This window comes from Balaenoptera ricei, chromosome 6 (genome assembly GCF_028023285.1).
Source record: "Balaenoptera ricei isolate mBalRic1 chromosome 6, mBalRic1.hap2, whole genome shotgun sequence".
Taxonomy (NCBI): domain Eukaryota; kingdom Metazoa; phylum Chordata; class Mammalia; order Artiodactyla; family Balaenopteridae; genus Balaenoptera; species Balaenoptera ricei.
In genome coordinates, this window is record NC_082644.1 from 112,639,566 (window position 1) to 112,659,167 (window position 19,602).

At 51.0% G+C, this 19,602-nt stretch overlaps 2 protein-coding genes across 4 annotated transcripts in view; one reads left to right on the forward strand and one right to left on the reverse strand.

Moving 5' to 3' along the window:
- The first annotated feature begins 1,787 nt into the window (after window positions 1-1,787).
- Window positions 1,788-9,210, forward strand: ARPC5L (actin related protein 2/3 complex subunit 5 like). Its single transcript, XM_059925596.1, has 4 exons — window positions 1,788-2,077; window positions 6,302-6,374; window positions 7,363-7,539; window positions 8,653-9,210. The coding sequence occupies exons 1-4, from the start codon at window positions 1,929-1,931 to the stop codon at window positions 8,713-8,715; spliced, it is 462 nt and encodes a 153-aa protein (XP_059781579.1). The 5' UTR covers window positions 1,788-1,928; the 3' UTR covers window positions 8,716-9,210.
- An 875-nt stretch (window positions 9,211-10,085) lies between these two features.
- GOLGA1 (golgin A1) overlaps window positions 10,086-19,602 on the reverse strand; it is a 54,790-nt gene continuing 45,273 nt past the window's right edge. For 2 of the 3 annotated variants that reach the window (XM_059925599.1, XM_059925598.1), the window contains exons 16-23: window positions 19,020-19,109; window positions 18,099-18,201; window positions 17,837-17,997; window positions 17,304-17,450; window positions 14,291-14,350; window positions 13,556-13,726; window positions 12,943-13,029; window positions 10,086-12,357 (exon numbers count right to left, since the gene is read on the reverse strand). In XM_059925599.1, the coding sequence (XP_059781582.1) occupies window positions 12,277-12,357; window positions 12,943-13,029; window positions 13,556-13,726; window positions 14,291-14,350; window positions 17,304-17,450; window positions 17,837-17,997; window positions 18,099-18,201; window positions 19,020-19,109 (900 nt within the window). In that variant the 3' untranslated portion in view covers window positions 10,086-12,276. The other variant, XM_059925600.1, reaches the window with a different exon arrangement.

Sequence of the window (19,602 nt, forward strand, 5' to 3'; positions counted from 1 at the left end):
CCATGGCCTGTCACCTGGACCACTGATGTCACTTCTTAAATCACCTACTTTGGCTCAGGCTCCCATGTGTTCTCAATACACATTTGAGGGACACTTTTCAAGTCAGATCATGTCACTGCTCTGCCCAGAATTTCCAGGGCTGTCCTGAGTTAAGACCACATCCTTTCCTCAGCCTACAAAGTTCTACAGCATCCGCCCCTCCCCCCCACCTCCCTTCCATCTCATTTCTTCTCACTCTTCTGCTCCAGTATGGCCTTGCTGTTTCTAGAGTACACCAAGCCTGCCCTGTCTTTGAGCCTTTGCTTGGCTCCCTCCTTCACTTCCTGCAGGTCCTTGATCAGCGTCACCTCCTTGGGGACACTTCTCTTGACCACTTTATCTGAGGTACTCTCAGAAACTGCATGTTGTTTTTTTTTTCTCCTCAGAACCCAGTCATCCCTGACATAGTGTGAATTTTTAATTCTGCTCCCTTGACTGGAATGGAGATCCACGGTCATAAACACTGACACTATTTCATTCACCAGTTTATTTGGGGGCTATTTCCTTACTTGTAAAATGGGCATTTTGGTTTAAAATTCCTTCTGATCAGGATGTTCTGGGGATATGAATTTCTGTTGTCTTGTGGCCTCCCTAGGTCACACAGATTTCTTCCAAGATATGGAGCTGATAGGCAGGTCTTCCAGGACCCCTGATACTTTTATTTAGCACCTGTTTCCCACTGTAGGAGTCTATCTTTAGCACCCAAGATTAGGTAGCATCCTAGTCTGACAATATTTTTTTGATCTGTAGACACAGTTCAATGGGAAGTATTCGAAGCAATGAAAACGAGTCTCATTAACTTCTACCGGTCTTTACTAAAAGGAAAACTATTATATGAAAACAAAGACCCAATGTAGTCTCAGGCTAAGTCTCACTGACAGAACCCCTCAAGCAACAGCCCAGGCACCTAATCTTGGCACTACAATGTTGTCCTTGGCTCTGCCCTATCTCTCCCCATCTCAGACTCTGGGGGTTCGCTTCCTACCAGGATATTCCTCTCTAGCCAGGCAAGATATCTCAGCCCCCCAAGGACCTCGCCCTTCCTGCCAGGATGGTGGCCACAGGGTCATCCCCCTATCCCCGCCCCCTACACACCCGGTCAAGGTGACTGCTACACACGCGGGGCCGCCGCCCTCTCAAACCCAAATGTCTTCATTGTCTTGTCAGCACCCTGGATACACTTTAAACGTCTTTAAAGTCTCCCAGCCCATTAACAATACGGTCACTACAACAATAAGGCAGACGCAACCTCCTCTGAGCTCAGTGTGGTGGCGTCCAAAGCTCCTAAAATCCGAAACTTAGGTTCTCCCACTCCACGTCATTCCCCGGGGCATAAGAACTACTACTCATCCCTCAGGCCTCAGCTCGAAGGTTTCTTCTCTAAGAAGCCTGCCCGGCACTCAACAGGCCGAGCCGGGCGCCTTCTCCTGGGGGCCCCGTGCCCCCTCAGTCTGGGCAGAGATGACACCCGGAGTCGGCGAGTGTGCCCGCTCCGGCCCCTTCCAGGGCCAGGGGCTCCTCGGGTGCAGGATCGAAGCCGAAGTGCGCAGCTATGGCGTCCACGTGCTGGGCCCGCGCGGCATTGGGCGCAGGCTCCTCAGACGGGAAGACTTTACCTCTATGAAGACAGGCGTTCCCCCGGAGCTCCACGGGCCTCCTTCCCGGCGCTTCCCGATGCGCCCCGCCCCTCCCTCCCTCCCACCCACCCACCGGTACTTCCGGTTCCGGCGTGGGCCGGAAGTGGGCGGGCGGCGGCGGCTGCGCGCGGAGGAGGTGGAGGAGGTGCCGGACGGAAGCTTCCCGCCCCCGAGCCGGAGCCGGTTCCGAGCGGAGTGGAGTGGAGGTCTTCCCCGGAGCGTAGCTGCCTGAGCGGGCGCCGAGCCCCCGCCATGGCCCGGAACACGCTGTCCTCGCGCTTCCGTCGGGTGGACATCGACGAATTTGACGAGAACAAATTCGTGGACGAACAGGAGGAGGCGGCGGCGGCGGCGGCCGAGCCAGGCCCGGATCCTAACGAGGTGGACGGGCTCCTGCGGCAATATCCTTCTCCCGCGCGGCTGCCCGGACTCCCCTTTGGCCCGGCCTTCCCACTTCCCTCATCCCCGGCTCCGGCCATTCAGGCCGACCTCCCCACTCATCTCAGCCCCGGACCCCTCAGGTCAGTCTCCCGACTCCCTTCCGATCTGGCTTTCCTCGGGCCACACATCCCCACTTCCCTCTGACCCGGCCTCCCCACTCTCCTTGTCCCCGGCCCGAGCCCTCGGAGCCTCCCTCAGCAGCGCGGCCCCCGGATCCTGGTGGACCGGCCTGCTCGGCGGCCCCAAGAGCGTGCCGGGGGGGCCTCCGGCTCGTAGGCCCCTCACTCTTGCACGAGACTTCTCCCCTTTCTTCCCCATTGCCTCCCCACCCCCTCAGGCTGGCCCTTCCTTGGGCGCCCGATCACTCCATCCCTCCTATGCGGGAAACGGGGCCATACTCGGGCATGATCGGCGGGAGGCGCCGAGGTGAGCCACCGCTGAGTAATTGAGCGGCCAGGGCGGCTCCCAGGCACAGTCCTCTCGGGCCGGATTGCAGCACCACCTGAAAATAGGTGGGTGGATGGCTGCGGAGAAGAAAGGCCCCACGGGGGGAGCCAAGACTGCAACCTTAGTCCAGCCCTGAGGTTTGAGATCGCACCTCCCACCCCAGAATCATTCTGACCCTGCGGCTTAATGCCAGTCTTCCTCACCTATTCTTAGTTTCTTATGACCATTCATTGGGCTTTGGACCTCGATGGTCTCAGCCACGTTCAACAAGTGAGTTTTGACACCCCCCCCCGCCCCCCGCCATAGGCTTCTTGTGCAGGAAGCAGTGGAAAAAACTAGTCGTTTAGAGCTAAGAAAAACCAGGCAGCATAAAGTGAGATGTAAAAGTAGAGCCCCACGACTGGAAATGACTGTTCTGTGGTCACAGAAAACAAGCATTTAGAAAACAAGATTAAAAATAGAGTTGGCTGTCACAGCCTGCTTGGTACCTTAGCCGTTTGAGCACAGGAAACTGACTTATTCTCACAGGAAGGATTTTTCTTTATTCAAATGGTGTTACAGGAAGTGCCTACCCCTCCCCCGCACTGGCCAGGGCAGGGTTGGAGGCTCATGCTGTACTGTATATAAATCAGGTTCTGGGTGTTTAATCAGTTGACTCAGTTTGGGAAGTCGAGCCCATAGACTGCCTTTGGGAGGAGTCCTGCAGTGTTCCTCCAATGTGCCTTTGAAACAAAAACCTCCAGACTTTCTTTGTTTGAACAGAAATGTGTTTTCAAAGGTGGTGATTCAAACTTGTATTTCCTGCCCCATCAGGATCACCCTGCTTACCCCATTGGTGAAATGGGGCCATGAGAAGGGCCTCCATGAGGGAAGGTTGATTCTGCAGTCTGGTGCAGAACCTGGCTCATGGGCAGGCATTGCTAAAAGGACTCCAGCGTCAGGCCTGTGGCCCAGACCATCCACAGAAGGGGAGGGCAAGGTCCAGTTATCTGCTGTCTTGGTCTTGGCGCTGCAGAGACTTGTTGAAGGTCATCTCTTGGTACGCTCCTCACATGATAGGTTCCTTGAGGCTGCTTGGAGACCTAGGCTTAGCACATCAGGGGATGGTAGTTTCTCCACTAATGGCAGTGTCAGAAACCTTGTTACCATGGAGAGTGTACCTCTTGGGATTGGGGAAAGGGAGGTTAGCAAATGAGAACTGAAATCCTGGCAAATGTGGGGCCCAGGAAGGAAGGAGGAAGGAGCTAATATTTGCTGAGTCCCTACCATGTGCCATGTCTTGGATTTATGTTAGATTATTAAACTATAGAAAGGGCTTCTAGGAGTCTTAGGACAGAGGCGAGGGGAGTAGGGATAGGGGTTGGTTGATTGGAGTGAGGGGATGTAGGGAGTGGGCCTGTCCTAGTACTGTATAGGGAAGCGAGTCATGGTGGGAGATCACACACATGAAATAGAGCGTGGGCTGTGCATCCACACAGACCCAACTCAGTCTTCTATAGCTGTGTGACTTTGAATAGGTCACTTACACTCTCTGAACCTCAGTATCCTCCTGTGTTAAAAGGAGGAGAACCAAGCTGGGCTTATAGGTTCCATGAGAGCATCACTGGACAGCATCCCAGAAGGCTTTAGCACAGCGCCGGACACACAGTACGTGTCCTGGACATGCACCTTGGGCCTGTGGGTGGAGTGGCAGCAGGGGATTGTAGAAAGAGCTTGGCTTTGGAGTCAGGCATCCTTGGGTTTGAAGGCCAGCTGGACAGCTTAGCTTTGTGACCTTGAACACGTCATTTTCCTTCTCTGAGCCTCAGATTCATTGCCTTTAAAATCAGAATAATGATTCTTGTCACAAAGAACTGTTAGCAGTAATGAGATGACATGTGAAAACACCTGGGCACAGGATCTGAGACCTTGTAGGGATTTTAAAGAATTGGCTCCTTTTCTTCCTTGCTGAGGCACCTTGTGGTTCTCTGGAGGGGGATCTGTCCAGAGCAGTAGTTTTGAATGATTTTGCAGTCTCCTCCCCCTGAGGAAATTTGTCGATGTTTGGAGATACTTTGTCACAACTTGGGGGGTGGGAGGGAGTGCTACTGGAATCTAGTGCATAGAGGCCAGAGATGCTGCTAAATATGGTAGCATGCATGCACAGGACAGACCCCACGTCAGTCATCTGGACTAAAATGTCAGTAGTGCTGTGGTTGAGAAACCCTGATCTAGAGGAGACCAGGGGCTGGTCACGGTTCCTTGGCCTCCACAGCCTGTTCTCTGGAAGGGCCTAAAACCAGCTGAGACAGAGGCCAGCTTGATAAATGGTATGCCCCTCCCTACTCCTCAGTTCTCCCCAGCTGCTGAAGGCCCCCTGCCTATCAACACCTATAGCGAATGCTTGGTAGAGGGGTGCTGCAGAGAGATTAACTCTAAAGCAGTGACTCTTTTTGCCCCTGTGGACTAGTTATCCTACCCTTACCCATTCATCTTCTGAAATATTTTGTTTCCCAACCATGCTGGTTAGTGAAGAGCTCCCGCCTTCGTTTCCTCTGAAGACTCTGGGACTCTGCTTATTGCTCTGGCATGTCAAATTCGAAAAGAGTTCTGAGGTAGAAGCTATCAGTGGCTGATATCAGACTGGCCCTAACCAGGCTGGGAAAAAGGAATTCCAAAGCTGACAGACACAGCGGTGTGGGAGAGTGGGCTGCCTCTCAAATTGGAAGGTGGGTCAGAGCCCAGCAGGGTGCTAGGGAGCTCCACAGGGGTGGCTCCCTGGGTGGGTGGGCCCAGCTCAGTCAAGATGGAGGCCACACTAGGGAAGACCGGGAACTCGGCTTTGCTTGGGAGGTTCTGGCTGTTCACACGTGGGTATCGCTGCATGAACAGGAGTAGAGACCCGATTGGGCGGAAGCCATTTCTGGTTCTATTTTTGAAGCTTTTTGGCTGAAGCCAATGTTTCAGATGAGGAAATGAAAGTCAACTGATGTAATTCAGTTTAAAATAGGTGTCACCTTTGGGGACCTAACCCAGATTGTAATTTTCTTTTGAGCACTGGCTATTCAGAGCTCAGCAAAGATTGTGTCAGGACTCCAACTAAGGTTTGGGGAGCAAGGAGGGGAGGATTGATTCATTTTGTTGGCAAAAGGTTCTTTTAGATTGTTAAATTTCCCCCAGTTGGGACCTCACTGACTTGGGTAGGTCTTGGAAGATAAAAGTTTTAGCACATCTTAATTTCTTTAATAGTTTAACTGATAGAAAACATTGGATTAAGAGTTAGGAGACCTCCATTTGTGCCTTTGTTCTTCCCTTTTGAGAATGAGAAGATGAAAATGATAACCTTACTCGGTGGTCATGAGGGTCCAGTAGGGCAGATATGGTGCGAAGTAAGTGCAAACCAGCTCAGTCAGATTTTGCTGCCAGTTACCCTGCGCGGGCAGTTGCTTTGCTACTACCTTCCCGGGAGGGAGCGAGTCCGTATCCAAACTTGCTTTGAAGGGGAAGGTTTCGGGGGCCGGCAGAAGGAGGGGTTTGCAGGGTTGGCAGAGATGCCCCACCCACCCTCCGTGTGGCTCAGGAGAGCTACAGGCTACCCTCTGAACTGGCTGTGCCCGCCGGGAGGCCACAGTGGGAGGCGGGTGGATGTGGATGAGATGCCATTTGACTCTACTCTCTTGAGCTCTTTTTGCAATGAGTTCGTTAATAAAAGCATGAACATGCTAGAGCCTAGCCATCCTTAACTGGTGCTGATGCACAGGGGACATGCTTCGGGCGTTTCATGCAGCCTTGCGGAACTCTCCCGTCAACACCAAGAATCAAGCTGTGAAGGTAAAGGGGGTTGAACTGCAGCTCTGCTGGGTGGGTGTTGGGACCAGGGCTGTGATTGTCCAGTGCGAGCTCCCTGGGACTCTGGACAGCATCTATTTCATCTCTGCATCGGTGAGTATCTACCAAGGAAGTGAGTTGGCACCGGGCAGTGTTTCCACGGAAGCCTCCTGGCGCTCCTAACACCCAAAGCTGTCAGTGTTCATAGTAAACGCTCCCCAAAGAAACGTTCACTCCTCCCCGAGGCCTCATGGGGTGAGAAGTCAGCCCAGCCCTTCCTGATGAGCAAAGTTATAAATTAGCTTGTCATGTGGGACTTAGCAGTGGTTATGCTTTTATAAGCTATTGAATAGGCTTTATTTGCATAAGGATTTTCAGTGCTTTTATGATTTCCTGCCTCGTTAAAAACTAGGTGAGACCATACAGTTGTGCAGACTGTATCCGTTACGTTGTCTAAAAACTCATCACTGAGACTGTCTAAAATTTGGTCCAGGGAAAGGGGTCTCTTTGGAGCTAGGGTTTTGCTGTCTTGTGATGGCACTTTTTTTTTTTTTTTTTTTTGATGGCATCTTGATATAAATGGCTGCACCTGTCAGACATGGAGGAAAGTGGCCCCTTTGTTCCATTGAGGGTGAACGCAGACAGAAGGTGCAGCCAAGTAGACCTGTTTTTTTTTTATCTCCACAGTTATGATCCTGTAGAGTTTTAAGGCCTTGCTGGTGTCATCAGAAATAGGGATGCTTCTCCCCAGGAAACCGCTTATTTCCCCCAAAATAAGTGGAATAAATTACTGGCTTTGAATACTTTGGGATACTTTGAAACTTAAATCAATAAAAGAATTTCACTTAAGCATTCCAAATGAATTAGAAATTGGGCAGTGTTTCTAATGAGTTCTGACTACTTGGTTTGGTGTTTCTGAGCCTGCAGTGCGGGATGTGGATATGCCTGGGCCATGGCTCTAGGCCTCACTCCCTTTCTCTTTCCTCTGTAGGAACGGGCCCAGGGCGTGGTGCTGAAAGTGCTTACAAATTTTAAGAGCAGCGAAATTGAGCAGGCTGTGCAGTCACTGGACAGAAATGGCATTGACTTGCTAATGAAGTACATTTATAAAGGGTTTGAGAAGCCCACAGAAAATAGCAGCGCAGTGTTACTCCAGTGGCATGAAAAGGTATGTGAACGTCAGGCAGCCCACTGAGTCACCCCAACCCCAGGGTTCAAATCAGCAGGCCAGGCTATCCCAAACAAACAAAGGACAGTCTGATAGGCATGTGAGAATAAGGGGCCACGCCTCAAGCAACCTGGGACATCTGAGCACTTAACCTCTCCCAAGGAAGCACCTAGTAGGGATCTGCCATCTCTGGTAATCGCCGTTGCTTTAGCTGCTGGTTTGTGCCGGGCAGGCATGGGGCAGGTGACTTGGCGTGGTAAGGTAGAGGCAGGCTTGCTGGTGGCTGGGACTTTGTAATACTTTCTTTGGGCCGGTGGAGGTGGTGGTTGTGGGTCTTAGATGCAGGCTGAGCCCTCCCGTTAGCTCTGAGGGCTTCCTGCTCCAGCCTCAGCCTCACCAGGCCCGAGGGGGCAGTGGCAGATACCTTGGCAGTGTCTTTAATAGGGCCTTCGTCCACCTGAAGCATGAAAAGCCTGTCCTTTGTTTGGGTCAGTATAAGAGCAGGGCCTTTCATCAAGCCTGTGTCCTTCCTGAAAGGCTCTGTTGAGTTTTAAGGGAGTGGCCCTTACTGAGGGATCCGTCACTTGGGCAGCCTGGGGCTGGGCTGTGGCCTTTGGTCCTGTCGGTGGGTGTGCTCTGCCGACCTAGAAGGTGAGCTCCTAGGCTTAGTGGGTGGGGCTCAGGGGAACTGAGTGGTATGGAGGCCAGGCTCTCTGGTCCCTTTAAGGCAACTGAGTGCTCAGCGCCGTTGACATTTCAGCTCTAATGGGCTAGTGTTTGTTTAAGTGCCTACGGCTGTGCCTGTAGGCTGGGACATGATGGGCTTGTCAAAGGGAAACTGGGGGTCTCTGTATGTGCTTGGTAACAATGTTCTCAAGCCCAGTTCTCCTGCCTCAAGAGCTAGTAGCTCTTGGGAACCCTTTGTTCCAGGACAGGGCTCCATCCCTCAAATGTGGACCCTGTTGGCACCTCTTAACTGTGCTCTCGCGGGAATCCTTTTTCAGAAGGTCTATGACACGGTCAGGAGCACATGGTCCCATCTCCCCTGGCAAGCTAGGCTCCCCTTGTCCAACCAAGTCTCAACTGACACCTTTTCTTTTCCTACCCCTACAGGCATTAGCAGTAGGAGGACTAGGCTCCATTATAAGAGTTCTTACAGCAAGAAAGACTGTTTAAAAAAAAAAAAAAAGACTCATGTTACCTTGAGAAGAATTTTGGATGCACAGGCTGTTGAAGAAGGGATTGACAATGGACCATCTTCCTCGGAACTCCCAAGTAAACTATTTCAGGACACGCATCCGCTAAAGTGTATTTTATTTTCAAGGTGGAGGGAGAAATCGTCTTACTGTTTCCTAAATCCTTTGCAGGATCTGATAGTCTATGCCTTTGTCCACAAGTAATGCAGAACTGACATTGTGACTGTCTGCCACAGTGGCTGGCCCGCATTGGTCAGGTGTACCTGTGTGCACTGCCTGTAAAAGCGGGGAGGGATGACTTGGGCAGGTGCAGATTCAAGGGGTGTGGCAAAAAAGGGAGAGCTTGGTTTTTGTTGAAGTGGAAAACCCCCAAGGGTTTGTACAGACATCCTGACCTCCCAAAGAAGGCGGGCTCTCTTGGGTTCATTGTAAAGTGCCTGCTGCATCAATAAAGCTCTTGGCTTATTAGTACATACTCTGCAGTGTGTTTCGTGTATATAAAAGAAATGGGTAATGGATGGTAATGAATGAGAGGTCGCCTGTTCTGGAAACTGGGCATGGAGGGGGTAGACGTGTGTCCCCGCCGAGCCATGGGAGCAGGCGTGGCATTCCAGCCCTCCTGCCACAGCAGCACCTCAGGCCTGGGCTGCAGTGCTGCTGGCTGCTACAGAGAGATGTTTTGCTGAATAACTATTTATTGTTTTTACTCCTTTGATTTGTGTGTAGTTTTGGAGCTTATTTAATAAAGTGCCAAACATTCAATAATTGACCTAAGCTTTAAAAGTCTTCAGTTTGTGTGACTGCACTTGGAGTCTTTTGGGAGCGGGCTCAGATGGGCCCAGTCACCACCTCCTGACGCTGGGTTCGGCTGTTCGGCAGGAACACCGTGATGTTGTTTTCTTTAAAGGATTAAGAGCCAGAAACAGGTAGCAATCAGCCTACAGATATAAAAGGAACATTTTGTTCCCTGTAACCACTAACAATGGGCCTCTCTGAAGAGCAGAGATGCTTTTCTTTCCTTTTTAGCACATGTAACTGCAGTTTGCATTCTGTTAAAGGTAGGGACCCCATTCATGTCCCTGAAGCTCTTCCCAGTCATGTGGGCCTTGGAGACGGAGGTTGACCAAAGTGACAATCCTCCCAACTCCTCTGCAGAACCCCACCCTTCCTGGGAGGTGGGACTGGGCTGCTGGCTTCATTAAATTACATATAATGTTTATTCACCCAAACCTAATCTGGGGAGGTGCTTCCTGAAAGACTAGTGTTCTACAGGCCTTGAACTTGGCCTTGGAGTTTTAAATGTGAGACACAATGTACTAAATTTAACAAGTTAAAGAAATACACACTATATCAAGTAAATCCACTGCCTCTGGATTGAAGAGCTTTAATCAAAAAGTGTATTGCACCACAAGTGAATTTTCTACAGCAGTTTTAGATAATACAATCTCCCTATGTACAACATGGAGGGTGAGATCAAGATCCAATGCTTATATAAAGGACTATATATACTGTCTCTATCACAGAACGTTTTATACAAGTAAAAGTGCATCAAATCACTTAGAACATTTACTCCACTCTTCCTCTTAAAGCTGAAGGAAATTCAACATGCAGGAGGAAAGCCTGATCAGAATGAATCCTCCCTGTGCAAGTACAGACTTAGTGAGGGGCCCCACAACGACGCCTAAAATTGCCGGCGGACGTGGGTGGTGGGTGAGACCAGCTCAAGGGCTGGAGAAGCCACGGGGGAGTCGGGCGGGGCTCCCACGGCTGTGTGGTAGTCGCCTCTAGCAAGCCCTGAACTACCCAATCTTAGGGATTCTTTCCTCGAAGAGCTGGAAGAGCTACCTCCTATTCATCAAAATTATGGAACAGAAGGGACTCCTGTTTTGTGTCCCCACCAGATAAATGGAAAACAGCATTCTAAACACAGGTCAGGCATCTGCAGGGGGAGCCACAGGAGGAGGTAGGTAACCGGAGAATGGGTCACTTGGATGGCAGAGAGCCCAAGTTGGGACGAGGGTGATGCTGCCCTTGCTTGGTACTTCTAGGTCCACAGAACTGTCTTATGTTAACTGCAAATCCTTGTGTTCCTGTGAGAGATACTTTATGTATTTTAAGCCTAAACATAGTTGAGAAACATAACTTTACATCATTGGATAACTGATGATAAATTTAGGAGCTCCAGTTATTCAGTTTTTTTATTTAACCAATAAAACTTTCATCAAACTATAACTCAATATATGGTTTCCTTTTAGATTTGATAGTGTGCCTTATCCAGGGCAAGCACTTTCCCTTTTCTTTATAACGATAACAAATACAAGTTTTTATCAGTTCCAGAGCCATTTGCATGCTATCAAGTAGTGCAGCCAGCTAGGGGCCGCCTAGCAGCCCTACATGAATGTAGTGTCATCTTAAATATTCGGGGGTAGGGTGACAGGGAGAGACGGCTCCACTTCCAAGGCAGTCCACCCTCCAACGTTTTGGTCAAGCCTGGGGAGAGGGACAGCTGCTGCTTCCTTTGAATACAGCAGACTGTCCTTAGCAGTCTAAGGACTCTGCTCAGTGTTACAACACAGAATTAAGAGCTAAACAAATGTAACACCACCACTGCTTCAGAGGGAAGCAGATGCCAAAGAATGCTAGTGACATTACAAAGGGACAGGGCTCCCAATCTTAGAAATAATTTCCTCTTGATGCTCTGATTTTCCTTTAGAACACCAGTTAAATGGATTTTATAATACAGAAGACATGTTTATAATAGCAAGGAACTTTAGCTATAAAAAATAGTTTAAAATGGTTTACCAGCAACCTATCCAAGACAAGTACATTCATTAAAAAGGCAATTGAGTGTATTTGGTACTAAGGATCTTTTTATACATTTGCTAGTTTTCTTCAGTAAAATGAGATACTGTCAGAAAGGTGCATATTCATTAATCCACACTGGCCCCAGAGTACCTTAAAGACGGACACATCTAAAGTTCTCGGTGGTCTAAGGAACAACATGAAATAATGTTTCCTTGGGAGGAAGGGTTAAAAAGCTTCTAACTCATCTGAACCCAAACATACTGAAAGGGAAAGGGAGTTTTTAAAGGCCGGCCTCAGTGAGCTGGCTCTTCGTGGCAGAAGTAGGTGGGTCTGGCCTGCTGGGCACCATTTTGAAGGGCTGTCTACGTCCAGTGTCATCACCACACGATGGATCAGCCGCCTCCTCTCTGACACATGCTGAGGGCTTCAGCTTTAAGTGCTCACCTTGAGAGAGCATTCAGGGGCAGATGGGTGCTGGCCAGAGCTGGGATTTTAGCAGCACTATGGAAATGTGGGTAGTGCCAGGACCCTCTGGTGACCAGAACAACAGGATCAGCTACCTCCTGAGGTTCTTATCAGTCTGCAGGAGTGGGCCTTAAGTCTTGTAAACAATGTTCAGATGCTTGTACAAAATACTGCAGTTACAGTGATTAAAAACCCACCCAGACTGGTGTGTCAGTGTTCTTTTCACAGAAAAAGTGTCAGCCCTTGGAGGTTCATCCTTGGGTGGTGCCACCTAGGACCACGGTATCCGAGGGTTGGAGATGGACGGCCGGATGCTGCCCTTGGGAGCTGGCTTGGACCCAAACCACGACATCTGGGTTTGAAACAGAAAAGGCTCCTGAGATGAGAATCAGGACTAGGTGCGAAGCAGCTGAAAGAGCCCCTCCCCATCTGTGGGCCGCCGCCCCCGCCCTCCACACACCCGGACTCTGGCTGTGAGCAGAGCAGTGAAGACGATGCTTCTGGTAACCAGTGTGCAGGGCTGAAAGGCCCATCCTAAAGATGGGAGGGAGACAGGAGAAAAACCTGAGGTGACAAGAACAAGGGAGTGGAATTTAGGTAATGTTTCCTTAAAATGTTTTCTATTATAGCATTTATGCAGGTACTTTTTGAATATTTTTCATTTTTGAAAAAAGTCTGGGTGCTGGCCAGACCTGGGGCTGTTGATGAGGTGATACCAATGAAAGTGCTCTGGAGAAGAACACAAGGCCCTGTTAGTCAAGTACAGCAGAGACCTGTGGGCACAAAGCATGTCCTTGGTAAATACTACCCGAGTCCAGTTCATCAACCAAAAGCACCTTCCAAGCTAATGATGCAGCTGTGGGTTGGTCTCATACGCCAGGGTTGGGATGACTGACTACATTTTTTGGAAGGTGGACAGCAGACCAGGAAACGCTACCTTATACTCCAGGGTTTCTTTGAGCATGTTCTCCTCCTCTTGTGAAAAGTTCAGCAACACTGACACAGCTTTTATAAGATGAAAAGCCTGAAACAAAGCAAGGTTTGCTGCCATGGGCCTCGGTCAGTTAGCAGGCGGTCAGGGGGCTAAATGGCAGCATCTCCTGGTCCTGCTCCTCCTGTGCGCTCCGGGCTTGGTCAGCAAGGACCACGTAGAGGGTGGAGGTGGGCATTCTGAGGTCTGCTGGTTCTTTTCCTCCCCCACCTTTTACTTCGGGGACTGGCGAGACCACCAGGACGACCACCGCAGCTACCCGCTCTTCGGCAGGAGGCAGGACTGCTGGGCGGATTCAGTTCCCTGGACTCTGGCCTCAGCATCCCACCCACATCTCCTCCCAGGAGCCAGTTCCCTACTCGGCGCCCACTGCTTGCTGCTCAACCAGCAGGTCAGTGCCCGCTGGAGAAAGGACTGAGTGCTCACGTTGGTGGTCAAAGCGGCATGGGGGACAGAAAGAAAGAAATGGATTTGGTGGGAAGCCAGGCTGGGCTCGGACAAATGAACCAGGCCCTGGGGTGGAACTCAGTACCCAAAGGGCAACTCAAAAGCCCTTTACCTCAGATTCGCGACAGGACATGAATTTTAAAACCACATGTTTGAGGTACTCGAAGTTGATCTCGCGGGCATCAGTCAGGTCAGCGTTATTCGTGACAGAAGGGGCCATGTTCGGCATTTCAGGCCCAGACTTCTCCCGGACTTCAAAAAGCTCATTATCGGGTCTGATTTTCTGAAAAACCGATGGAAAGATATTACATTGAACCCTTCAAGACAGGTTTGAAAATCACAGGGGAGATTCACTTGGCCCTGGCTGTGATCACCTGCAGTTCTCTGCCACACCCTGCACAGAGTAGGGCGAAAAGGGCCCCATCTGGGAAGGAAGCACCAGCACCTGAAGAAGGTAGGGTGCTGGCTGAGAGGAGGGAGAGAGGTATGTGGGGGAAGTTCAGGCATTTCCTTTACCCGTGTCAGGACTCGTCTCCTGGGGCAGTGAGCACCCAGCCAGGGCAGAGGCGCCGCTCTCCCACGTCTGGGCCTGGCCTCTGCCATTCACACACAGCCACACGTCACCTCACTGACCTCTCAGACAACACACAGGCTCAGAGAAAGAGGGCTCGTGCTGGGGGTCACAGAGCCACTTTCCAGAAGGACGTTCAAGGTGGCAGGGCCACTGTCCCACCAGCCTGACTTCCCAGAGACCTCTTGCAGTCCCCTGGGGGGAGGGGAGTGTCATCAGGCAGGAGGAGCACAGAGGCAGGAGGGCATGGGCAGTGGGGACAAGGGGGACACTCACCAGTTCCTTCTGCAGAGTCTTCTTGAGTTCCAGCATCCTCTGCTGCATCTGCTTTATGGTCTGAGGCAAAGCCCCACCCCCACAAAAGGCCATTCATTAAATGCACGTTTCAGCATCTTTAGAGTGCAAAGGACCACAGAGCAGACAGACAACCCCTTGGGTCCCCATACACCTGCCAGAAGCCCCTGCTTCATCTCCTGAGGAGCTTGAGCTGCCACACCTGCCGCCTCGGCCTCTCCCTCACGTGCTGCTGCTGTGCACAGCCCTGCTCTCCAGCGCAGTGCTGTCCCACCCCTCCCCGCCTGGGGCCTTAGGACTGCTTCTGGCGCTCGCCTCCACAGGCGGCACAGCTAGAAATGCCTCTGCACAGTATATTCTGCCCTTCAGAATGATGTTTATGTGCCATCATCCCCAAGTAGGATACTTGGGCCAAAATTTAGGATTCTCATCATCACCATTGATCTCCTGAAATACCATAATAATTTTTAACGCTTATTTTGAACAGTATTAAAGATCGTGTTTTTTCGGCACAACCCACCAACAATGGGTTTTATGTCTTTTATTTCTTTATTTTCCTTATTTATTTTTAGTGAGCTTAATTAGTATTATGGGCCTTAAATATAATTTATTACACATTCCATTAACCACCAGAAAGGCTGAACTGTTTTCCCAATGAAAAAATTTAATGTGTAATCGACATTACAGGGAAAACATTTTCAATAAAAATGTCTCCGAAATCTCACAACTTATCAAATGAGTTTCTACTGTGGACCTCTAGTCCACACCACCATTCTTGCACTGAGCAGCTAGAATTCTGAATAGTAGTTTTCATTTATCAGAGTTTCCACAGCTTTATAGTTTTGCTAATTACAACTTTTAATGTGACAGTAACTCTAGGGGATGCCCCATGTCTTCTTGTGTAGCTGAGTTGCCTTTTTTTTGGCCACACTGCATGGCTTGCGGGATCTGAGTTCCCTGACCAGGGATTGAACCCGAGGCCATGGCAGAGCAAGTGCCAAGTCCTAACCACTGGACCGCCAGGGAACTCCCTGAGCTTCCATTTTCAAACAAAGCTGTAATAAGCTTTGTTGTCTCAAGAGCGGTATGGCCACGGCCCCCTGGGGACGAGAGGGCTGGGAAAGCGCCTCCAGCTCCTGTCACACTGCCTGCAACACCCCACTGACAAAATGGTAATGTTTCGTTCCAATTTGTATTCTCTGCTTGACCGTGAGGCTGGGCATTCCCCCAAAAGTACATTTGCTAGTTTATGTTACTTGATTTTCTAGGTTTTGACTCATTCATTAATTTATCCAATGAATACTGAGTCTCTACACCAGCCTAGGGGCTGCAGAAACAGCAGGGAAAAAAAAAAAAGAAAAAATGTCTGCCCTCAGGAGTGAACAGTGTCAATAAGCAAATATACAGTGTATCAGAAGGTATTAAGAGGCCTTGAGAAAAAAAGAGCAAGGTGAGGGGACCGGGAGTTCTGTTGGTGAGGGCTGGCAGGGTAGCAGGAAGGCCTCACTGACAAAATGACACCATAAAGGAAGTGAGGGTAATTGGCAGAAGGATCTTCCAGACAGAAGGCTCAGCAAGTGCAAAGGCCCTGAGGCGGGAGGATGCTTGATATTCACAGAAAGGCAAGGCCACTGTGGCTGAGAGGGAATGCTGGGGGAGAGCAGAGGGTGCGGGGAAGGGGGCAGTAAGGAGCCAGACCACATAGACTTCGTGGGCCACCGCAAGGACTTTGGCTTTTACGGGGACAGAGAGTCATCAGAGGGCCGGAACAGACAAGTGACAGGGAAACCAATTAGAAGCCCAACACCATCCTCTAGGGAAGACAGGATGGTCACCTGGTCTCCGGTGGTAGCAGTGGCAGGGATGAGAGGCAGCTCATTCCGCGTACAGTTTGAAGGGAGAGCCAAATGGATTCCCTAATGATTTGGATGTTGGTTGTGAAAGAAACAAAGGGGCCAAGGATGACTCCAAGGTTTTTGCCATTTACTGAGAGAGGAAAGATGGCAGTAGATGCTAGAGAGCGTGGTCAGTCTGAAGTCTGGTTCTGGATGTTTTAAATTTCAGGGGCCTTTCAGACACTGACATAGAGAAATAGGGTAGATACAGGAGTCTAAGAGTTCACAGGAGCCGTCTGGATTTGAGGTATGGATGTGGTGCCAGCAGCACACAGGATGGGGGAGATCGCCAAGGATGTGAGTGTGATTTGGAGAAGCTGTCCAAGGGCTGGACCCAGGGACACACAGTGTGCACTCTTCTATATTTTATATTTCATGATAAGAGATTAAGAGCCCGTGTGTGTGTGTGTGTGTGAGTGAAAGGGGGAGACAGGCGGGGGTGAGGGGAGAGAAAGAATGACCACCTTTCTCCTTTGTTAAAGAGCAATCACACAATTTGGGGGCGGAATTTCAGGCCAGAGCACTGACTAGCCAGCACATTTAACTTCACAGTACATTTTAAAAACGAGGCTCAAACGAGACCCTGCATTTACAGGTGCAGAGGCCAGGCGGGGTTGGTGGAATCATGACATTTATTAAGCCTCTATCAAATACCAGAAAATTTATAGGAAGCTAACAAACAGTTTCATTTCATCCCCCAACCTTCCCCCCACAAAACCACTGAAAGGCAGGTATCACCGCTCTCATTTCACAGCTGTAGAAAAAAGTGCAGAGGTAAGGTGACTGGTCATAGGACCTAGCTGGCGATGGCAGAGGGGTCTGGGGACACTGAGACCTGCCACTGTTCCAGCTCTAATACTCCGGATACCATCTCCGGTGGGGGGTCGGGGAGGAGACTGCGTGAGTGTGGAAGGAAGAGGGCCGTGCAGGAGGTAAGCAGAAGAGGAGAACCAGGAAGAAGCCCTTGTGGTGGAAGAGGTAACACCTCCCCCAAGAGGGGCCCAGGGGCATCAGCACGACTCCTGAAGAACGGACTGGATGGTTTTAGGCACAAGGACAGGGAAAGGGACATAAATAGCTGAGGTAAAGAGCATCCTCACCTTATTTTTCTCTAGAAGTTGCTGCTCCAAGTCCTGCTTTTCCTTCTGTAGCTGCCCTAGATCCATGGCGGTCCCCATCTCACCATTTGGTATCCCCTCTGCAGCTGGAAGCTGGTACGTGGGGTCCTGCCCGGCCCTCGAGGTCACCTACAGGGTGGTGGCAGCACAGGACATGGTCAAGCGAAGCCACAGATCCCTAGGGAAGGGGGCCAGACTCGTTCCAAAGGTGACGACTGATGTGCTCCACCAGGCAGCTGGCCAGGAACCAGACTTAAACTATGGCGACCCCATCACAGAGCCTGCTGGGGGGACAACTAACTTTCCATGCAAGAAGCCTGCTGGGAAGGAAGGGCTTCAGCAACTGAACGCTGACAGGTGCCGTCACATCAGATGGGCTCCTCAACACGCACAACCCCTCGCGGTGAGGCGCCCCCCCCCCCCCCCGCCCCGCTGAAGAGGAAGCGGAGGCACAGGGAGGTGCCTGCCCAGCGCCGCTTCCACCAGCCCCAGGCGGCGGCTCAGGCGGGACTTACGTGAGGCTCGCTGACCGAGAGCGCGGCGCCCTGCTCCTGGCCCCGCAGCCTCCGCAGGTCCTCCCGCGCGGCGGCCGCCTCCGACTCCTCGGCCCTCAGGCCCCTCAGGGCCTCCAGCTCACTCTGCAGCCGGCGCATCTGCAGCAGGGCAGAGTCGTGACCTAGGCCGGGCAGAGGGGGGTGAGCGCCGTGACTGGGCCACCTCCGGGCAGGGGTCCGGGCGAGAACAGGTGAAGAGGCCCAGCCTCGGCACACTCCTCACCTTTCTTCAGCTGGAGAATCTCCTGCTCTTTCTGGAGAATCACTTCAGTTTTTTCCTGCAGACTCTGCTCCTTCTCACCTTCTATGGCGATCAGGTTAGCAGCCTCGGAGAGAAAAACCAACGCGAGAGAAGGTTGGTAGCAATAATCCCATCTTCCCTAAAGGAGTCTCCACTTTTCCACTACCCAGGGTCCTCCATGAATCCCTCCCTGAAGGCCACAGCCTAGAACATTCCCCAAGCTAACCTCCCGCTCCTATAAACATGCACAGATCAGTTCTCCTCGGCAGGGGCCCTGCACAGGGGCAATCACCCTCACTGCCCCTCTGGCCTGCAGTGGGCCTACCAGAGACATGGCCATTCTGCCCAGCCTTCCTACAAGCTGTCAAAACCGTAACTTCCACGTCCTGAGGGCCTGTGACGTGCCCAGCATTTGATACACATGACCTCATTATCATATTCTTGAAGGTGTGATTATCATAGGGTCTTTTCAGAGGCAACTCAGACAGATCTGTTAAGGACCGAACAAAGACCTAGAGCCAGTTACCTAGATCTGGGGCCTGACTCTTGGGTCTGTCCTCAGAGGAAGGCTTTTCCCACCCTTGCTGCTGAGAGCTCAACTGTACGTGGTCTCTGGGGCCTGCAGCCGGTGGTGGCCCACCTCACAGAATTAGAGCCCAGTAGTACCTGGTTATGGACTTTTCCCCAGGTGATGTTTATCACATTAACTATCGAAATTTTAAAAGGCCATCCTATGGGGTGAAGGTTTCTTTCTAACATCTTTCTCCCACCTTCCTAGAGACGTCAGGGCAATCAAGCAGCTGACGACACTCCTGAGACCTGTGTCCACCCTCTGCCCTGGACAGACCGGGAGGTAGGTTGGTCCTGCCTGGGACTGAGGTGGAGGCATCACAGGGGGCCTACCTGTTGCTGGAACTCTTCCCTTTGCTTCCGCACCTCCTCCAGGGCTTGAGCCATTGCCACACTCACAATTTCTCTTTGGCTCCATTCTTCCTACAATCCAGAAAATGGGTAGGAGATTGAGTCCAGAACCTCAGTTCACCTTTTTTTAGCTGCACACTTCACATGACGCCCACAGAGGGAGGGCCGTCTTGCAGGGCCAGACGAACGTGTTTCCTGCTTCCCAAGGTTCCCAGGCTACTCTTTCGCTGCACTGCCTTCTGTTTGCCTCTGAGAACTATTCCTGTGGACAACCTACCAACCTCTGGGAACAGGCACACAGTGGAAGGTCGGTCGTCCCATAAACACACCAGCTAGTACTCAGGCCAAAGGCTAGGGGACCTAGACTCAAAGAGGTGGTCTAATGAAATCAACACAGAACAAGAAGACTCAGGCTGATGTGAATGGAGTAGCAGACTGGAGCAATCTGGTTACAGAAATGATAATAAGCAATTACTGAATTTTAATACAGGAAATGTCACAAATTCATCAAAATCATCCATATTACAGGAGAGAAAACTGAGGCTCTGAGAGGTTAAATAATTGC

Excerpts from the sequence above, each read along its gene's own strand:
- ARPC5L (XM_059925596.1), top strand. The coding sequence starts at position 1,929 with ATGGCCCGGAACACGCTGTCCTCGCGCTTCCGTCGGGTGGACATCGAC. Across the intron at positions 2,078-6,301 it reads GTGGACGGGCTCCTGCGGCA|AGGGGACATGCTTCGGGCGT; the intron begins ATATCCTTCTCC and ends GTGCTGATGCAC. Across the intron at positions 6,375-7,362 it reads CCAAGAATCAAGCTGTGAAG|GAACGGGCCCAGGGCGTGGT; the intron begins GTAAAGGGGGTT and ends TTTCCTCTGTAG.